General features: G+C 35.7%; 1 protein-coding gene across 1 annotated transcript in view; it reads right to left on the bottom strand.

The window, feature by feature from the left end:
• Nucleotides 1-21,812, bottom strand: part of LOC135564620 (protein ANKUB1-like) — an 83,527-nt gene extending 61,715 nt beyond the window's left edge. Inside the window, 2 exon segments of the mRNA XM_065009987.1 lie at nt 15,398-15,541; nt 21,723-21,812. Coding sequence (XP_064866059.1) covers nt 15,398-15,541; nt 21,723-21,812 — 234 coding nt within the window.
• Nucleotides 21,813-25,643: the final 3,831 nt, after the last annotated feature.

Raw genomic sequence — 25,643 nt, 5'->3', positions numbered from 1 at the left:
TACTATATATCACCATACTATATATATCACCACACTATATATCACCATACTATATATCACCATACTATATAACCATACTATATAACCATGCTATATATATCACCACACTATATATCACCATACTATATAACCATACTATATATCACCACACTGTATATCACCATACTATATAACCATACTATATATATCACCATACTATATATCACCATACTATATAACCACACTATATAACCATACTATATCACCATACTATATAACCATACTATATAACCATACCATATAACCATGCTATATATATCACCATACTATATATCACCATACTATATAACCATATTATATAACCATACTATATAATCATACTATATAATCATATTATATAACCATACTATATAATCATACTATATAACCATACTATATAATCATTCTATATAACCATACTATATCACCATACTATATATTACCACACTCTATATCACCATAATATATATAATCATACTACATAACCATACTATTTAACCATACTATATATCACCATACTATATATTACCACACTCTATATCACCATAATATATATAATCATACTATTTAACCATACTATATATCACCACACTATATATTACCACACTCTATATCACCATAATATATATAACCATACTATTTAAACATACTATATATCACCACACTATATATCACCATGCTATATATATCACCATACTATATAATCATACTATATAACCATACTATATAACCATACTATATAACCATACTATATCACCATACTATATATTACCACACTCTATATCACCATAATATATATAATCATACTATATAACCATACTATTTAAACATACTATATATCACCACACTATATATCACCATGCTATATATATCACCATACTATATAATCATACTATATAACCATACTATATAACCATACTATATAACCATACTATATCACCATACTATATATTACCACACTCTATATCACCATAATATATATAACCATACTATATCACCATACTATATAACCATACTATATAACCATACTATATATCACCACACTATATATCACCATGCTATATATATCACAATACTATATATCACCATACTATATATCACCATACTATATATCACCATCCTATGTATCACCATCCTATATATCACCATACTATATAATCATACTATATAACCATACTATATAACCATACTATTTAACCATACTATATATCACCATACTATATATCACCATACTATATAACCATACTATATATCACCATACTATATCACCACACTATATATCACCATACTATATATCACCATACTATATATCACCATACTATATATCACCATACTATATAACCATGCTATATATATCACCACACTATATATCACCATCCTATATAACCATGCTATATATATCACCACACTATATATCACCATACTATATAACCATGCTATATATATCACCACACTATATATCACCATCCTATATATCACCATACTATATATCACCATACTATATATCACCATACTATATAACCATGCTATATATATCACCACAGTATATATCACCATACTATGTAACCATACTATATATATCACCATACTATATAACGATACTATATAACCATACTATATAACCATGCTATATATATCACCACACTATATATCACCATACTATATAACCATACTATATATATCACCATACTATATATCACCATACTATATAACCACACTATATAACCATACCATACAACCATAATATATAACCATACTATATAACCACACCATATAACCATGCTATATAACCATGCTATATATATCACCATATTATATATCACCATAGTATATAACCATACTATATAACCATACTATATAACCAGACTATATAATCATACTATATAATCATATTATATAACCATACTATATAATCATACTATATAATCATATTATATAACCATACTATATAATCATACTATATAACCATACTATATAATCATACTATGTAACCATACTATATCACCATACTATATATTACCACACTCTATATCACCATAATATATATAATCATACTATATAACCATACTATTTAACCATACTATATATCACCACACTATATATCACCACGCTATATATCACCACACTATATATCACCATACTATATATCACCATGCTATATATCACCATACTATATATCACCATGCTATATAACCATACTATATAAACATACTATATAACCATACTATATAACCATACTATATATCACCATACTATATATCACCATACTATATATCACCATACTATATAACCATACTATATAAACATACTATATAACCATACTATATAACCATACTATATATCACCATACTATATATCACCATACTATATAACCATACTATATATCACCATACTATATCACCATACTATATATCACCATACTATATCACCACACTATATATCACCATAATATATATAATCATACTATATAGCCATACTATTTATCCATACTATATCACCATACTATATATTACCACACTCTATATCACCATAATATATATAATCATACTATATAACCATACTATATAATCATATTATATAACCATACTATATAATCATACTATATAACCATACTATATAATCATTCTATATAACCATACTATATCACCATAATATATATTACCACACTCTATATCACCATAATATATATAACCATACTATTTAACCATACTATATATCACCACACTATATATCACCATGCTATATATATCACCATACTATATAATCTTACTATATAACCATACTATATAACCATACTATTTAACCATACTATATATCACCATACTATATATCACCATACTATATAACCATACTATATATCACCATACTATATCACCATACTATATATCACCATACTATATATCACCACACTATATATCACCATAATATATATAATCATACTATATAACCATACTATTTAACCATACTATATAACCATACTATATCACCATACTATATATTACCACACTATATATCACCATAATATATATAATCATACTATATAACCATACTATTTAACCATACTATATAACCATACTATATAACCATACTATATATCACCACACTATATATCACCATGCTATATATATCACCATACTATATAATCATACTATATAACCATACTATATCACCATACTATATATTACCACACTCTATATCACCATAATATATATAATCATACTATATAACCATACTATTTAACCATACTATATATCACCATGCTATATATATCACCATACTATATATATCACCATACTATATATCACCATGCTATACCACCATACTATATATCACCACACTCTATATCACCATAATATATATAATCATACTATATAACCATACTATATAACCATACTATTTAACCATACTATATATCACCATACTATATATATCACCATACTATATATATCACCATACTATATATCACCATACTATATAATCATACTATATATCACCATACTATATATCACCATGCTATATATCACCATAATATATATTATCATACTATATAACCATACTATTTAACCATACTATATATCACCATACTATATATCACCATGCTATATATCACCACACTATATATCACCATACTATATATCACCATACTATATATCACCATACTATATATCACCATGCTATATATCACCACACTATATATCACCATACTATATATCACCATGCTATATATCACCACACTATATATCACCATACTATATATCAACATACTATTTAACCATACTATATATAACCATACTATATATCACCATACTATTTAACCATACTATATATCACCATACTATATATCACCATGCTATATATCACCATACTATATATCACCACACTATATATCACCATACTATATATCACCATGCTATATATCACCATACTATATATCACCATACTATATATCACCATACTATATATCACCACACTATATATCACCATACTATATATCACCATGCTATATATCACCATACTATATATCACCATACTATATATCACCATACTATATATCACCATGCTATATATCACCATACTATATATCACCACGCTATATATCACCATGCTATATATCACCATACTATATATCACCATACTATATAACCACACTATATAACCATACCATATAACCATAATATATAACCATACTATATAACCACACCATATAACCATGCTATATAACCATGCTATATATATCACCATACTATATATCACCATAGTATATAACCATACTATATAACCATACTATATAATCATACTATATAACCAGACTATATAATCATACTATATAATCATATTATATAACCATAATATACAATCATACTATATAATCATATTATATAACCATACTATATAATCATACTATATAACCATACTATATAATCATACTATATAACCATACTATATCACCATACTATATATTACCACACTCTATATCACCATAATATATATCATCATTGTTACGGATACAGTTATCCTGTGTGTGTGTGTATCCTGTGTGTGTTTCTTTTCTCTCCTTCTCCCCTCACAGGTGAAAATCATCACTCCCCAATCAGTCAACAATCAATCATCAATCAGAAGACACACCTCCTATTTCCTACCCTATCACAGTTCCTTCCCCATGGTTTAAAAACCCCATCATTTGTTTGCTCTGGAGCAATCTCTAGCTCAATCTCTCTGTAAATGCCATGTCTGTAGGTCTCTGTGTTTCACTCTCGCTTTGTGTCTTAACCTCTCTTTTGTTTAAGCACCTCATAGCACTTTGTCATCACCTGTGAGTATTGTTTTTGGTTATGGTGTTTTGTTTGCTGGTGGGAAAAGGGGAAACCAAGACAAGTCGCCCATGGGCATACACTACCCGTAGGTGAACTTTGTTAAATACACTAGTTAGAACTGGGCGGACCACCAACTGTATTTATGGTTAGTTAGTTAGCTGTTGTTAAAGTAGGCTAGTCTAGCTTAGGGGTGTTTTTGAATACTTATTGTTTCTTTTCTTGGGTCCAGCTCAGCCCCTTTTCCTGCTCCCCCCATTACCGTGTGTTTATAAATAAACCTAGAGTTTGACGGTAGATTTCTGTTGTCGTGGATATTTCGTGCACACTTTTACTTTGTCACAATAATCATTTGCATGAGTTATGTTACGGGTCTCATTACCATCCCCCCTAGACTGTCGGGCCAAAAGGGATTCGTAACAATCATACTATATAACCATACTATTTAACCATACTATATATCACCACACTATATATCACCATGCTATATATCACCATACTATATATCACCACACTATATATCAATCATACTATATATCACCATACTATATATATCACCATACTATATATATCACCATGCTATATATCACCATACTATATATCACCACACTATATATCACCATACTATATATCACCATACTATATATCACCACACTATATATATCACCATACTATATAATCATACTATATATCACCACACTATATATCATCATACTATATATCACCATACTATATATCACCATACTATATATATCACCATACTATATAATCATAATATATAACCATACTATATAACCATACTATATATATCACCATACTATATAATCATACTATATAACCATACTATATAACCATACTATATAATATATATATAACCATACTATATATCACCATACTATATATATCACCATACTATATAACCACTATATATATATACTATATAACATACTATATATCACCATACTATATATCACCATATATATATCACCATACTATATATATCATATACTATATATATCACCATACTATATAATCATACTATATAACCATACTATATAACCATACTATATATCACCACACTATATATCACCATACTATATATCACCATACTATATCACCACACTATATATCACCATACTATATATAACCATACTATATATCACCATACTATATATCACCATACTATATATCACCATACTATATAACCATACTATATATCACCATACTATATATAATCATACTATATAACCATACTATATATCACCATACTATATAACCATACTATATAACCATACTATATATATCACCATGCTATACCATATATATATCACCATACTATATCACCACACTATATATCACCATACTATATATAACCATACTATATATCACCATACTATATATCACCATACTATATATCACCATACTATATAACCATACTATATATCACCATACTATATCACCATACTATATATCACCATACTATATATCACCACACTATATATCACCATAATATATATAATCATACTATATAACCATACTATTTAACCATACAATATAACCATACTATATCACCATACCGTATATTACCACACTCTATATCACCATAATATATATAATCATACTATATAATCATTCTATATAACCATACTATATCACCATACTATATATCACCACACTATATATCACCATGCTATATATATCACCATACTATATAATCATACTATATCACCATACTATATATCACCATACTATTTAACCATACTATATATCACCATGCTATATATCACCATACTATATATCACCATACTATATAACCATACTATATATCACCACACTATATATCACCATACTATATATCACCATACTATATAACCATACTATATATCACCACACTATATATCACCATACTATATATCACCATACTATATAACCATACTATATATCACCATACTATATAACCATACTATATATCACCACACTATATAACCATACTATATAACCATACTATATATCACCATACTATATAACCATACTATATAACCATACTATATATCACCATACTATATAACCATACTATATATCACCATACTATATAACCATACTATATAACCATACTATATATCATCATACTATATCACCATACTATATATCACCATACTATATATCACCATACTATATAACCATACTATATAACCATACTATATATCACCACACTATATAACCATACTATATATCACCATACTATATATCAACATACTATTTAACCATACTATATATCACCATACTATATATCACCATACTATTTAACCATACTATATATCATCATACTATATATCACCATACTATATAACCATACTATATATCACCAAACAATATATCACCATACTATTTAACCATACTATATATCATCATACTATATATCACCATACTATATAACCATACTATATATCACCATACTATATATCACCATACTATTTAACCATGCTATATATCATCATACTATATATCACCATACTATATATCACCATACTATATATCACCATACTATATATCACCATACTATATATCACCATACTATATATCACCATACTATATATCACCATACTATATATCATCATACTATATATCACCATACTATATATCACCATACTATATATCACCATACTATATAACCATACTATATAACCATACTATATATAACCATACTATATAACCATACCATATAACCATGTATATATATCACCATACTATATATCACCATACTATATAACCATACTATATATCACCACACTATATATCACCATACTATATATCACCATACTATATAATCATACTATATAACCATACTATAGAACCATACTATATAACCATACTATATCACCATACTATATATCACCACACTATATATCACCATACTATATAACCATACTATATAACCATACTATATAACCATACTATATAACCATACTATTTAACCATACTATATATCACCATACTATATATTACCACACTCTATATCACCATAATATATATAATCATACTATATAACCATACTATATATCACCACACTATATATCACCATGCTATATATATCACCATACTATATATCACCACACTATATATCATCATACTATATATCACCATACTATATATATCACCATACTATATATATCACCATGCTATATATCACCATACTATATATCACCACACTATATATCACCATACTATATATCACCATACTATATATCACCACACTATATATATCACCATACTATATAACCATACTATATATCACCATACTATATATCATACATACTATATATCACCATACTATATATCACCATACTATATATCACCATACTATATAATCATACTATATAACCATACTATATAACCATACTATATATATACCATACTATATATCACCATACTATATAACCATATATATATAACCATACTATATATCACCATACTATATATCATACCATACTATATAATCATACCATATAACCATACTATATAACCATACTATATATCACCATACTATATATCACCATACTATATATATCACCATACTATATATATCACCATACTATATAATCATACTATATAACCATACTATATATCACCATACTATATATCACCATACTATATATCACCATACTATATCACCATACTATATATCACCATACTATATAATCACCATACTATATATCACCATACTATATATCACCATACTATATATCACCATATATCTACTATATATCACCATACTATATCACCATACTATATATCACCATACTATATATCACCATACTATATATCACATACTATATATCACCATACTATATATCTAATATATCATACTATATATCACCATACTATATATCACCATACTATATATCACCATACTATATATATACACCATACTATATATCACCATACTATATATCACCATACTATATATCACCATACTATATCACCATACTATATATCACCATACTATATATCACCATACTATATATCACCATACTATATATCACCATACTATATATATCACCATACTATATAACCATACTATATAACCATACTATATATCACCATACTATATATCACCATACTATATAACCATACTATATATCATCATACTATATATCACCATACTATATAACCATATATATATCACCATACTATATATACATATATATACCATACTATATATCATCATACTATATATCACCATACTATATATCACCATACTATATATCATACCATACTATATATATCACCATACTATATATCACCATACTATATATCATCATACTATATATCACCATACTATATATCACCATATATATATCTATATATCACCATACTATATATCACCATACACTATATAACCATACTATATAACCATACTATATATACCATACTATATAACCATAATCCATATATATATCATGTACTATATATCACCATACTATATATCACCATACTATATATACTATATATATCATACTATATATCACCATATATCATATATATCACCATACTATATAACCATACTATATAACCATACTATATAACCATACTATATAACATACTATATATCACCATACTATATATCACCATACTATATAACCATACTATATATCACCATATATATAACCATAACCATACTATATATAACTATATATCACCATACTATATATATATATTACCATACTATATATATACCATACTATATATCACCATAATATATATAACCATACTATTTAAACATACTATATATCACCACACTATATATCACCACACTATATATCACCATACTATATAATCATACTATATAACCATACTATAGAACCATACTATATAACCATACTATATCACCATACTATATATCACCACACTATATATCACCATACTATATAACCATACTATATTTATTTTTTTTTTTTATTTCACCTTTATTTAACCAGGTATATTGAGAACAAGTTCTCATTTTACACCATACTATACCTGGCCAAGATAAAGCAAAGCAGTATCGACACATACAACGACACAGAGTTACACATGGAGTAAAACAAACATACAGTCAATAATACAGTAAAAAAAAAAAAAAAACCATACTATATATATCACCACACTATATATCAAGTCTATATACAATGTGAGCAAATTATGAGAAGGGAGGTAAAGGCAAAAAGGCCATGGTGGCAAAGTAAATACAATATAGCAAGTAAAACACTGGAATGGTAGTATTGCAATGGAAGAATGTGCAAAGTAGAAATAAAAATAATGGGGTGCAAATAGCAAAATAAATAAATAAATTAAATACAGTTGGGAAAGAGGTAGTTGTTTGGGCTAAATTATAGGTGGGCTATATACAGGTGCAGTAATCTGTAACATGCTCTGACAGTTGGTGCTAAATAGTGAGGGAGATAAGTGTTTCCAACTTATATCAGATTTTTGTAGTTCTACCAGTCATATATCACCAGAGAACTGGATATAGAGGCGGCCAAAGAAAGAATTGGTTTTGGGGGTGACTAGATCAGATATACCTGCTGGAGCGTGTGCTACAGGTGGGAGATGCTATATATCACCAGCGACTGAGATAAGGGGGACTTTACCTAGCAGGGTCTTGTAGATGACATGGAGCCATGGGTTTATAACCATACTATATATCACCATACTATGATAGCACCAGGGCCAGCCAACGATATACAGGTCGCAATGGTGGGTATATATGGGGCTTTGGTGACAAAACGGATAGCACTGTGATAGACTGCATCCAATTTGTTGAGTAGGGTATTGGAGGCTATTTTGTAAATGACATAAAGTCGAGGATTGGTAGGATGGTCAATTTTACAAGGGTATGTTTAATATATCAGCATACTATGAAGGATGCTTTGTATCACCATAATAGGAAGCCAATTCTAGATTTAACTTTGGATATCAGATGTTTGATATCTGGAAGGAGAGTTTAACATCTAACCAGACACCTAAGTATTTGTAGTTGTCCACGTATTCTAAGTCAGAGCCGTATATCACCAGAGTATGATGTTGGACATACGGGTAGGTATAGGTATATCACCATACATACTTGAAGATATGCATTTAGTTTTACTTGTATTTAAGAGCAATTGGAGGCCACGGAAGGAGAGTTGTATGGCATTGAAGCTTGCCTGGAGGGTTGTTAATACAGTGTCCAAAGAAGGGCCAACTATATATCACCATGGTATATATCACCATACTCTATAGAGGTGGATACTATATAACCAGACTATATAACCATATAATCAAGATATAACCTCATTGATGTATACAGAGAAGAGAGTCGGTCCATAGAATAACCATGAACCCTGTGGCACCCCCCACTATATAACATAGAGACTGCCAGAGGTCCGGAGCAGACCCTCCTATTTGACACACTGAACTCTATCAGAGAAGTAGTTGGTGAACCAGGCGAGGCAATCATTTGAGAAACCAAGGCTGTCAGTCTGCCGATGAGGATGTGGTGGTTGACAGAGTCGAAAGCCTTGGCCAGATCAATGAATACCATACACAGTAATATATTTCTTATCGATGGCCATACTTAAGATATCGTTTAGGATATCACCATACGTGGCTGAGGTGCACCATGACCAGCTCTGAAACCAGATTGCATAGCAGAGAAGGTATGGTGAGATTATATATGGTCGGTAATCTGTTTGTTGACTTGGCTACTATTCAAGACCTTAGAAAGGCATGGTAGGATAGACTATAGGTCTGTAGCAGTTTGGGTCAAGATATATCCCCCCATACTGAAGAGGGGGATGACCATACTGCTTTCCCATCTTATATCAATCTCAGATGACACGAAAGAGAGGTTGAACAGGCTACTAATATAACCATACTATATAACCATACTATATAACCATACTATTTAACCATACTATATATCACCATACTATATATTACCACACTCTATATCACCATAATATATATAATCATACTATATAACCATACTATATATCACCACACTATATATCACCATGCTATATATATCACCATACTATATAACCATACTATATATCACCATACTATATCACCACACTATATATATCACCATACTATATATCACCATACTATATAACCATACTATATATATCACCATACTATATATCACCATACTATATATCACCATACTATATCATATACTATGCATACTATATATATATATCACCATACTATATATCACCATACTATATCACCATACTATATATCACCATACTATATCACCATACTATATATATACCATAATATATATAATCATACTATATAGCCATACTATTTATCCATACTATATATCACCATACTATATATTACCACACTCTATATCACCATAATATATATAATCATACTATATAACCATACTATATAATCATATTATATAACCATACTATATAATCATACTATATAACCATACTATATAATCATTCAATATAACCATACTATATATATATCACCATACTATATATTACCACACTCTATATCACCATAATATATATAACCATACTATTATAACCATACTATACCATATATATCACCACACTATATATCACCATGCTATATATATATCACCATACTATATAATCTTACTATATAACCATACTATATAACCATACTATATAACCATACTATATATCATACTATATATCACCATACTATATCACCATACTATATAACCATACTATATATCACCATACTATATATCACCATACTATATATCACCATACTATATATCACCATACACCATACTATATATCACCATACTATATATCACCATACTATATCACCATACTATATATCACCATACTATATATCACCACACTATATATATCACCATACTATATATCACCATACTATATAACCATACTATATATATCACCATACTATATATCACCATACTATATATCACCATACTATATATATCACCATGCTATATATCACCATGCTATATATCACCATACTATATATCACCATACTATATCACCATACTATATATCACCATACTATATCACCACACTATATATCACCATAATATATATAATCATACTATATAGCCATACTATTTATCCATACTATATCACCATACTATATATTACCACACTCTATATCACCATAATATATATAATCATACTATATAACCATACTATATAATCATATTATATAACCATACTATATAATCATACTATATAACCATACTATATAATCATTCAATATAACCATACTATATCACCATACTATATATTACCACACTCTATATCACCATAATATATATAACCATACTATTTAACCATACTATATATCACCACACTATATATCACCATGCTATATATATCACCATACTATATAATCTTACTATATAACCATACTATATAACCATACTATTTAACCATACTATATATCACCATACTATATATCACCATACTATATAACCATACTATATATCACCATACTATATCACCATACTATATATCACCATACTATATATCACCATACACCATACTATATATCACCATACTATATATCACCATACTATATCACCATACTATATATCACCATACTATATATCACCACACTATATATCACCATAATATATATAATCATACTATATCACCATACTATATAACCATACTATATAACCATACTATTTAACCATACTATATATCACCATACTATATATAACCATACTATATATCACCATACTATATCACCATACTATATATCACCACACTATATATCACCATAATATATATAATCATACTATATCACCATACTATATAACCATACTATTTAACCATACTATATAACCATACTATATCACCATACTATATATTACCACACTATATATCACCATAATATATATAATCATACTATATAACCATACTATTTAACCATACTATATAACCATACTATATAACCATACTATATATCACCACACTATATATCACCATACTATATCACCATACTATATAATCATACTATATAACCATACTATATCACCATACTATATATTACCACACTCTATATCACCATAATATATATAATCATACTATATAATCATACTATATAACCATACTATATATCACCATGCTATATATATCACCATACTATATATATCACCATACTATATATCACCATGCTATACCACCATACTATATATCACCACACTCTATATCACCATAATATATATAATCATACTATATCACCATACTATATATTACCACACTCTATATCACCATAATATATATACCATACTATTTAACCATACCATACTATATATCACCACACTATATATCACCATGCTATATATATCACCATACTATATAATACTATACTATATAACCATACTATATAACCATACATATAACCATTTAACCATACTATATATCACCATACTATATATCACCATACTATATAACCATACTATATATCACCATACTATATCACCATACTATATATCACCATACTATATATCACCATACACCATACTATATATCACCATACTATATATCACCATACTATATCACCATACTATATATCACCATACTATATATCACCACACTATATATCACCATAATATATATAATCATACTATATAACCATACTATATAACCATACTATTTAACCATACTATATATCACCATACTATATATCACCATACTATATAACCATACTATATATCACCATACTATATCACCATACTATATATCACCACACTATATATCACCATAATATATATAATCATACTATATCACCATACTATATAACCATACTATTTAACCATACTATATAACCATACTATATCACCATACTATATATTACCACACTATATATCACCATAATATATATAATCATACTATATAACCATACTATTTAACCATACTATATAACCATACTATATAACCATACTATATATCACCACACTATATATCACCATGCTATATATATCACCATACTATATAATCATACTATATAACCATACTATATCACCATACTATATATTACCACACTCTATATCACCATAATATATATAACCATACTATATAACCATACTATTTAACCATACTATATATCACCATGCTATATATATCACCATACTATATATCACCATACTATATATATCACCATACTATATATCACCATACTATATATCACCATACTATATAATCATACTATATATCACCATACTATATATCACCATGCTATATATCACCATAATATATATTATCATACTATATAACCATACTATATAACCATACTATATATCACCATGCTATATATTACCACACTCTATATCACCATAATATATATAATCATACTATATAACCATACTATATAACCATACTATTTAACCATACTATATATCACCATGCTATATATATCACCATACTATATATCACCACACTATATCTGAAACACTATATGTTAATGATAGTATGAAGCTGTTTCAAGCAATAGCCAGCTCACTTTGATATGCATTTTCAAGCACAGGTAGAAACAGCTAGGTGTTCGGCTGGTACCTTCAGCAGGCAGCAGATGGCACTGCTAGGGGTGATGCCAATGTCTGTCAGGACCCAGCTGTCCCGAAGGATGGCACCAGCATAGCTTAGCTCCAGGAAGTGCCTCACCTGCTTGTCGTCTGACAGTTGCACGTGGAAGTAATCCTGCCAGAGGAAGAAGATTGGAAACACAAGGAGCCGTAATTGAGTGTCCCATACAATCAGAGTGAGAGGGCTCAACACTGATGGAGCCGTAATGGAGGGTGTCCCACACAGACACCCATTATGGAGGGTGTTCCACCCAGACAGATGTCAATGTTTACCATACAATAATTGTACAATTAATTGTAAATTAAGAAATAAGGAGGTGTGGTATATGGCCAATATACCACGGCCAAGGGCTGTTCTTAGGCACAACGCAACGCGGAGATATATTGGCCATATACCACAAACCCCCAAGGTGACTTCTTTTTTTTTTCCAATTTAGTGGTATCCAATTGGTAGTTACAGTCTTGTCCCATTGCTACAACTCCAATATGGACTTGGGAGAGGCGAGAGCCGTGCGTCCTCCGAAACACAACCCAGCCAAGCCAAGCCACACTGCTTCATGACACCATGCCCGCTTAACCTGGAAGCCAGCCGCGTCGACCGTGTCAGCGTGCACTGCTGCGTGCACTGCGCCTGGCCCGCCACAGGAGTCACTAGTGCGTGATGGGACAAGAACACCCCTGCCGGCCAAACCCTCCACTAACCCGGATGACGCTGGGCCAATTGTGCGCCACCCCATGGGTCTCCCAGTCACAGCCGGCTGCGACAGAGCCTGGACTTGAACCAGGATCTCTAGTGGCACAGCTAGTACTACGCAGTGCCTTAGACCACTGCGCCACTCGGGAAGCCTGAGGTGCCTTATGCTATTATAAACTGGTTACCAATGTAATTAGAGCAGTAAAAATTTATGTTTTGTCATACCAGTGAAATACCACGGCTGTCAGCCAATCAGCATTCGGGGCTCGAACCACCCAGTTTATAATAGTAAAATAGACAACAAAATCTACATAAACATTGTTGATTATCATAATTTCAATCCCATCACATAACCATGTCTCCTACTGTAGGTACTATCACCCCATCACATAACCATGTCTCCTACTGTAAGTACTATCGCCCCATCACATAACCATGTCTCCTACTGTAGGTACTATCACCCCATCACATGTCTCCTACTGTATGTACTATCACCCCATCACATAACCATGTCTCCTACTGTAGGTACTATCGCCCCATCACATAACCATGTCTCCTACTGTAGGTACTATCACCCCATCACATAAACATGTCTCCTACTGTAGGTACTATCACCCCATCACATAAACATGTCTCCTACTGTAGGTACTATCACCCCATCACATAACCATGTCTCCTACTGTAGGTACTATCACCCCATCACATAAACATGTCTCCTACTGTAGGTACTATCACCCCATCACATAACCATGTCTCCTACTGTAGGTACTATCACCCCATCACATAAACATGTCTCCTACTGTAGGTACTATCACCCCATCACATAAACATGTCTCCTACTGTAGGTACTATCACCCCATCACATAACCATGTCTCCTACTGTAGGTACTATCACCCCATCACATAAACATGTCTCCTACTGTAGGTACTATCGCCCCATCACATGTCTCCTACTGTAAGTACTATCACCCCATCACATAAACATGTCTCCTACTGTAGGTACTATCGCCCCATCACATGTCTCCTACTGTAAGTACTATCACCCCATCACATAAACATGTCTCCTACTGTAGGTACTATCGCCCCATCACATAATCATGTCTCCTACTGTAGGTACTATCACCCCATCACATAACCATGTCTCCTACTGTAGGTACTATCACCGCATCACATAACCATGTCTCCTACTGTAGGTACTATCACCCCATCACAATTCTCCTACTGTAGGTACTATCGCCCCATCACATGTCTCCTACTGTAGGTACTATCACCCCATCACATAACCATGTCTCCTACTGTAGGTACTATCACCCCATCACATGTCTCCTACTGTAGGTACTATCACCGCATCCGGTCGCATTTCGCTTCGCTCCACAGGTAGTATCACATTTTTCATTTCATTTCATTACAGTACAACGGCTTGATTTGTTTGATCGTAGCTAGCTACATAGCTAGCTACATAGCCGTCTGTGTATCAAAGATAATTGTGTAGTCTTGAGCGATTTCCTAGGTTAGCTAGCCAGCTATTGTCGTTCTTTTAACGCAACGTAACGTAATCAACACTGCTAGCTAGCCAGCTAGCCCCGAATAGCAGCACAGTAGCACAGTAGGAACTATTACACTCAACGGAACGACTTGATTAGTGTAGTGTCAACAACGCAGACACTGCCAGCTAGCCTACATAGTCAACAACGCAGCCTCTGCCAGCTAGCCTACTTCAGCAGTACTGTATCATTTTAATCATTTTAGTCAATAAGATTCTTGCTACGTAAGCTTAACTTTCTGAACACTCGAGACGTGTAGTCCACTTGTCATTCCAATCCCCTTTGCATTAGCGTAGCCTCTTGTGTAGCCTGTCAACTATGTGTCTGTCTATCCCTGTTCTCTCCTCTCTGCACAGACCATACAAACGCTCCACACCGCGTGGCCGCGGCCACCCTAATCTGGTGGTCCCAGCGCGCACGACCCACGTGGAGTTCCAGGTCTCGGGTAGCCTCTGGAACTGCCGATCTGCGGCCAACAAGGCAGAGTTCATCTCAGCCTATGCCCCCCTCCAGTCCCTCGACTTCTTGGCACTGACGGAAACATGGATCACCACAGACAACACTGCTACTCCTACTGCTCTCTCATCGTCCGCCCACGTGTTCTCGCACACCCCGAGAGCTTCTGGTCAGCGGGGTGGTGGCACCGGGATCCTCATCTTTCCCAAGTGGTCATTCTCTCTTTCTCCCCTTACCCATCTGTCTATCGCATCCTTTGAATTCCATGCTGTCACAGTTACCAGCCCTTTCAAGCTTAACATCCTTATCATTTATCGCCCTCCAGGTTCCCTCGGAGAGTTCATCAATGAGCTTGATGCCTTGATAAGCTCCTTTCCTGAGGACGGCTCACCTCTCACAGTTCTGGGCGACTTTAACCTCCCCACGTCTACCTTTGACTCATTCCTCTCTGCCTCCTTCTTTCCACTCCTCTCCTCTTTGACCTCACCCTCTCACCTTCCCCCCTACTCACAAGGCAGGCAATACGCTCGACCTCATCTTTACTAGATGCTGTTCTTCCACTAACCTCATTGCAACTCCCCTCCAAGTCTCCGACCACTACCTTGTATCCTTTTCCCTCTCGCTCTCATCCAACACCTCCCACACTGCCCCTACTCGGATGGTATCGCGCCGTCCCAACCTTCGCTCTCTCTCCCCCGCTACTCTCTCCTCTTCCATCCTATCATCTCTTCCCTCTGCTCAAACCTTCTCCAACCTATCTCCTGATTCTGCCTCCTCAACCCTCCTCTCCTCCCTTTCTGCATCATTTGACTCTCTATGTCCCCTATCCTCCAGGCCGGCTCGGTCCTCCCTCCCGCTCCGTGGCTCGACGACTCATTGCGAGCTCACAGAACAGGGCTCCGGGCAGCCGAGCGGAAATGGAGGAAAACTCGCCTCCCTGCAGACCTGACATCCTTTCACTCCCTCCTCTCTACATTTTCCTCTTCTCTCTCTGCTGCTAAAGCCACTTTCTACCACTCTAAATTCCAAGCATCTGCCTCTAACCCTAGGAAGCTCTTTGCAACCTTCTCCTCCCTCCTGAATCCTCCTCCCCCTCCCCCCTCCTCCCTCTCTGCAGATGACTTCGTCAACCATTTTGAAAAGAAGGTCGACGACATCCGATCCTCGTTTGCTAAGTCAAACGACACCGCTGGTTCTGCTCACACTGCCCTACCCTGTGCTCTGACCTCTTTCTCCCCTCTCTCCAGATGAAATCTCGCGTCTTGTGACGGCCGGCCGCCCAACAACCTGCCCGCTTGACCCTATCACCTCCTCTCTTCTCCAGACCATTTCCGGTGACCTTCTCCCTTACCTCACCTCGCTCATCAACTCATCCCTGACCGCTGGCTACGTCCCTTCCGTCTTCAAGAGAGCGAGAGTTGCACCCCTTCTGAAAAAACCTACACTCGATCCCTCCGATGTCAACAACTACAGACCAGTATCCCTTCTTTCTTTTCTCTCCAAAACTCTTGAACGTGCCGTCCTTGGCCAGCTCTCCCGCTATCTCTCTCAGAATGACCTTCTTGATCCAAATCAGTCAGGTTTCAAGACTAGTCATTCAACTGAGACTGCTCTTCTCTGTATCACGGAGGCGCTCCGCACTGCTAAAGCTAACTCTCTCTCCTCTGCTCTCATCCTTCTAGACCTATCGGCTGCCTTCGATACTGTGAACCATCAGATCCTCCTCTCCACCCTCTCCGAGTTGGGCATCTCCGGCGCGGCCCACGCTTGGATTGCGTCCTACCTGACAGGTCGCTCCTACCAGGTGGCGTGGCGAGAATCTGTCTCCTCACCACGCGCTCTCACCACTGGTGTCCCCAGGGCTCTGTTCTAGGCCCTCTCCTATTCTCGCTATACACCAAGTCACTTGGCTCTGTCATAACCTCACATGGTCTCTCCTATCATTGCTATGCAGACGACACACAATTAATCTTCTCCTTTCCCCCTCTGATGACCAGGTGGCGAATCGCATCTCTGCATGTCTGGCAGACATATCAGTGTGGATGACGGATCACCACCTCAAGCTGAACCTCGGCAAGACGGAGCTGCTCTTCCTCCCGGGAAGGACTGCCCGTTCCATGATCTCGCCATCACGGTTGACAACTCCATCGTGTCCTCCTCCCAGAGCGCTAAGAACCTTGGCGTGATCCTGGACAACACCCTGTCGTTCTCAACTAACATCAAGGCGGTGGCCCGTTCCTGTAGGTTCATGCTCTACAACATCCGCAGAGTACGACCCTGCCTCACACAGGAAGCGGCGCAGGTCCTAATCCAGGCACTTGTCATCTCCCGTCTGGATTACTGCAACTCGCTGTTGGCTGGGCTCCCTGCCTGTGCCATTAAACCCCTACAACTCATCCAGAACGCCGCAGCCCGTCTGGTGTTCAACCTTCCCAAGTTCTCTCACGTCACCCCGCTCCTCCGCTCTCTCCACTGGCTTCCAGTTGAAGCTCGCATCCGCTACAAGACCATGGTGCTTGCCTACGGAGCTGTGAGGGGAACGGCACCTCAGTACCTCCAGGCTCTGATCAGGCCCTACACCCAAACAAGGGCACTGCGTTCATCCACCTCTGGCCTGCTCGCCTCCCTACCACTGAGGAAGTACAGTTCCCGCTCAGCCCAGTCAAAACTGTTCGCTGCTCTGGCCCCCCAATGGTGGAACAAACTCCCTCACGACGCCAGGACAGCGGAGTCAATCACCACCTTCCGGAGACACCTGAAACCCCACCTCTTTATGGAATACCTAGGATAGGATAAAGTAATCCTTCTCACCCCCCCCTTAAAAGACTTAGATGCACTATTGTAAAGTGGCTGTTCCACTGGATGTCATAAGGTGAAAGCACCAATTTGTAAGTCGCTCTGGATAAGAGCGTCTGCTAAATGACTTAAATGTAATGTAAAATGCATCACATAATCATGTCTCCTACTGTAGGTACTATCGCCCCATCACATAATCATGTCTCCTACTGTAGGTACTATCGCCCCATCACATAACCATGTCTCCTACTGTAGGTACTATCACCCCATCACATGTCTCCTACTGTAGGTACTATCACCCCATCACATGTCTCCTACTGTAGGTACTATCACCCCATCACATAAACATGTCTCCTACTGTAGGTACTATCACCCCATCACATAAACATGTCTCCTACTGTAGGTACTATCACCCCATCACATAACCATGTCTCCTACTGTAAGTACTATCACCCCATCACATAAACATGTCTCCTACTGTAAGTACTATCACCCCATCACATAATCATGTCTCCTACTGTAGGTACTATCGCCCCATCACATAACCATGTCTCCTACTGTAGGTACTATCACCCCATCACATAACCACGTCTCCTACTGTAGGTACTATCGCCCCATCACATAATCATGTCTCCTACTCTAAGTACTAGTCACATACTTTACTTGACACCAGCCAAATGAACAAATTGCTTCTTAGAATCATCTTCCTTTCCCATAGCTGTACAAACAGAGAGAGGGGAGTAACACTGCTATATTACCAGATAACTACAGTACTTAACAAGGGCCTCTTTTAGAGGTTTAATTACCTTGACCATCAGTTTTACGCTCCCCACGGTCTGGTCAGGAGAGACGTCAAAAGGCTCACAGGAACCATCGAAGGCGATGAAGACCCTCATGGCAAGATGCCCCTCTCCACCACTCTAACCACAGAGTGCAGTGTGTGTGTTGTGTTGAAGTTTGTATCTAGGGTTTGTCTGAGGAGACCATTCTGGGGAGGGCCAGGGAGAGAAAGGAGACAGGGTGGCATTTGGTGTGTCTAAGGAAGTGCCAGGGAGGGAAGGGAGACTGGGACGTTTGGTGGATCTAAGGAAGCCTCTCTGCAAGGGGGAAGAGGCGGGAGGGGGGCATAGAGATGGGTATGACGGATGGTGTTGTGTTCACGAGAGAAAGTGACAACACACACAAACACACACGAACACACACACACACACACACACAGATAGAGAGAGAGAGAGAAGAGCTATACCTTTGCAGGACACACAGAAACATGTCTACTTGCCCACTGATAAGCACAGAGATAGTAAACATGTCTACTTGCCCACTGATAAGCACAGAGATAGTAAACATGTCTACATGCCTACTGATAAGCACAAAGATAGTAAACATGTCTACTTGCCTACTGATAAGCACAGAGATAGTAAACATGTCTACTGGCCCACTGATAAGCACAGAGATAGTAAACATGTCTACTTGCCCACTGATAAGCACAGAGATAGTAAACATGTCTACTTGCCTACTGATAAGCACAGAGATAGTAAACATGTATACTTGCCTACTGATAAGCACAGAGATAGTAAACATGTCTACTGGCCCACCGATAAGCACAGAGATAGTAAACATGTCTACTGGCCCACCGATAAGCACAGAGATAGTAAACATGTCTACTGGCCCACTGATAAGCACAGAGATAGTAAACATGTCTACTTGCCCACTGATAAGCACAGAGATAGTAAACATGTCCTACTTGCCTACTGATAAGCACAGAGATAGTAAACATGTCTACTTGCCCACTGATAAGCACAAAGATAATAAACATGTCTACTTGCCTACTGATAAGCACAGAGATAGTAAACATGTCTACTTGCCTACTGATAAGCACAGAGATAGTAAACATGTCTACTTGCCTACTGATAAGCACAGAGATAGTAAACATGTCTACTTGTCTACTGATAAGCACAAAGATAGTAAACATGTCTACTTGCCTACTGATAAGCACAGAGATAGTAAACATGTCTACTTGCCTACTGATAAGCACAGAGATAGTAAACATAAAACTATGGGTCATGTGGCAATGTGATGATACAGAAATAGTAAGTCCTGAATGATCCCTGATCCAAAGTAGTGCATTACATAGGGAATAGGGTGTAGAGTACTTAAGAAAAAATACTATAAAGTACTACTTAAGTAGTTTTTTGTGGTATCTGTACTTCACTTTACTATTTGTGTTTTGGGCAACTTTTACTCCAATACATTCCTAAAGAAAATTATGGACTTTTTACTCCATACATTTTCCCTGACACCTAAAAGTACTCGTTGCATTTTGAATGCTTAGCAGAACAGGAAAATTGTCAAATTCACATACTTAGCAAGAAAAAAATCCATGGTCATCGCTACTGCCTCTGATCTGGTGGACTCACTAAACACAAACACTTCGATTGTGAATTAGTGTTAGTGTGCCCCCCGGCTATCCGTAGATTTAAAAAACATGAAAATTGTGCCGTCTGTTTTCATTTATATTAGGAATTTTAAATGATTTATACCTTTACTTTTGATACTTAAGTATATTTTAGCAATTACATATAGTTTTGATACTTGAGTATATTTAAAACCAAATACTTTTACTCAAGTAGTATTTTACTGAGTGACTTTTACTTTAGTCATTTTCTATTAATTAAGGTATCTTTACTTTTACTCCATTATGACAATTGGGTCCTTTTTCCACCACTGCATATAGATACATTGTCTGGTGTTAAAACAACACACTTTAGATTATTCACATCAGAGCAGGTGACTAGAGTCGGGCTATAAAACATATCTTTCGGATTATTAACACATGATTCACTCACCCACACCCCAAGGAAGGTCCATAACAAAGTCACACCTACTAGATATCTCCACTCGTACAACCAGATCACACCACAGTGCGACATTGATACACCAGCCTTGTGTGATGACTTCAATTCCAGTTTGGTGCTATAGATGGATTAGTTGATAACGTCACTGAAACAATGCGCAGAAGTCAATGAGTTTTTATGATTCTGGATAGCCAGATATGTACCAACACAGACAAGAAACTTCCATGTGGGGAATACTACATGAATCGTTTTCAGACGAACTATGCTATTTTCATCTCGTTTCGTCTCGTTCCAAAGACAAACTATGCTATTTTCAGCTCGTTTCGTCTCGTTCCAAAGACAAACTATGCTATTTTCATCTTGTTTCATCTCGATTCAAAGACAAACTATGCTATTTTCATCTCGTTTCATCTTGTTTCAAAGACAAACTATGCTATTTTCATCTCGTTTCATCTTGATTCAAAGACAAACTATGCTATTTTCATCTCGTTTCATCTTGATTCAGAGACAAACTATGCTATTTTCAGCTCGTTTCATCTTGATTCAAAGACAAACTATGCTATTTTCAGCTCGTTTCGTTTTGTTTCAAAGACAAACTATGCTATTTTCAGCTCGTTTCATCTTGTTCCAAAGACAAACTATGCTATTTTCAGCTCGTTTCATCTTGATTCAGAGACAAACTATGCTATTTTCAGCTCGTTTCATCTTGATTCGAAGACAAACTATGCTATTTTCAGCTCGTTTCATCTCGATTCAAAGACAAACTATGCTATTTTCAGCTCGTTTCGTTTTGTTTCAAAGACAAACTATGCTATTTTCATCTCGTTTCATCTTGTTTCAAAGACAAACTATGCTATTTTCAGCTCGTTTCATCTCGATTCAAAGACAAACTATGCTATTTTCATCTCGTTTCGTTTTGTTTCAAAGACAAACTATGCCATTTTCAGCTCGTTTCGTTTTGTTTCAAAGACAAACTATGCTATTTTCAGCTCGTTTCGTTTTGTTTCAAAGACAAACTATGCCATTTTAAAGAGATCATTTATTCAGCATACAAATTAACGTGATTTTCCACCTACGTTGCCTATAGTTGACTTCATTAAGAAGGCTACCTGCCCCACCCCCCTCTAACCACTAGGCTACCTGGCCCCCTCCCCTCTAACCACTAGGCTACCTGCCCCACCCCCTAACCACTAGGCTACCTGGCCCCCTCCCCTCTAACCACTAGGCTACCTGCCCCACCCCCTCTAACCACTAGGCTACCTGGCCCCCTCCCCTCTAACCACTAGGCTACCTGCCCCCCTAACCACTAGGCTACCTGCCCCCCCCTAACCACTAGGCTACCTGCCCCCCCCCTAACCACTAGGCTACCTGCCCCCTCTAACCACTAGGCTACCTGCGCCCCCTAACCACTAGGCTACCTGCCCCCCCTCTAACCACTAGGCTACCTGCCCCCCCCCCAACCACTAGGCTACCTGCCCCCCCCTAACCACTAGGCTACCTGCCCCCCTCTAACCACTAGGCTACCTGCGCCCCCCAACGACTAGGCTACCTGCGCCCCCCTCTAACCACTAGTCTACATGCCTCCCCTCTAACCACTAGGCTACCTGCGCCCCCCTCTAGCGACTAGGCTACCTGCGCCCCCTCTAACCACTAGTCTACATGCCTCCCCCCTCTAACCACTAGGCTACCTGCCCCCCCTCTAACCACTAGTCTACCTGCCTCCCCCTCTAACCACTAGGCTACCTGCGCCCCTCTAACGACTAGGCTACCTGCGCCCCCTAACCACTAGGCTACCTGCCCCCCCCCCCCAACCACTAGGCTACCTGCCCCCCTCTAACCACTAGGCCACCTGCCCCCCTCTAACCACTAGGC

Source organism: Oncorhynchus nerka, linkage group LG25 (assembly GCF_034236695.1).
Source record: "Oncorhynchus nerka isolate Pitt River linkage group LG25, Oner_Uvic_2.0, whole genome shotgun sequence".
NCBI classification, from domain to species: Eukaryota; Metazoa; Chordata; class Actinopteri; order Salmoniformes; family Salmonidae; genus Oncorhynchus; species Oncorhynchus nerka.
The sequence above is the reverse complement of the archived record's forward strand: the minus strand, read 5'-3'. Positions and strand labels throughout refer to the sequence as shown.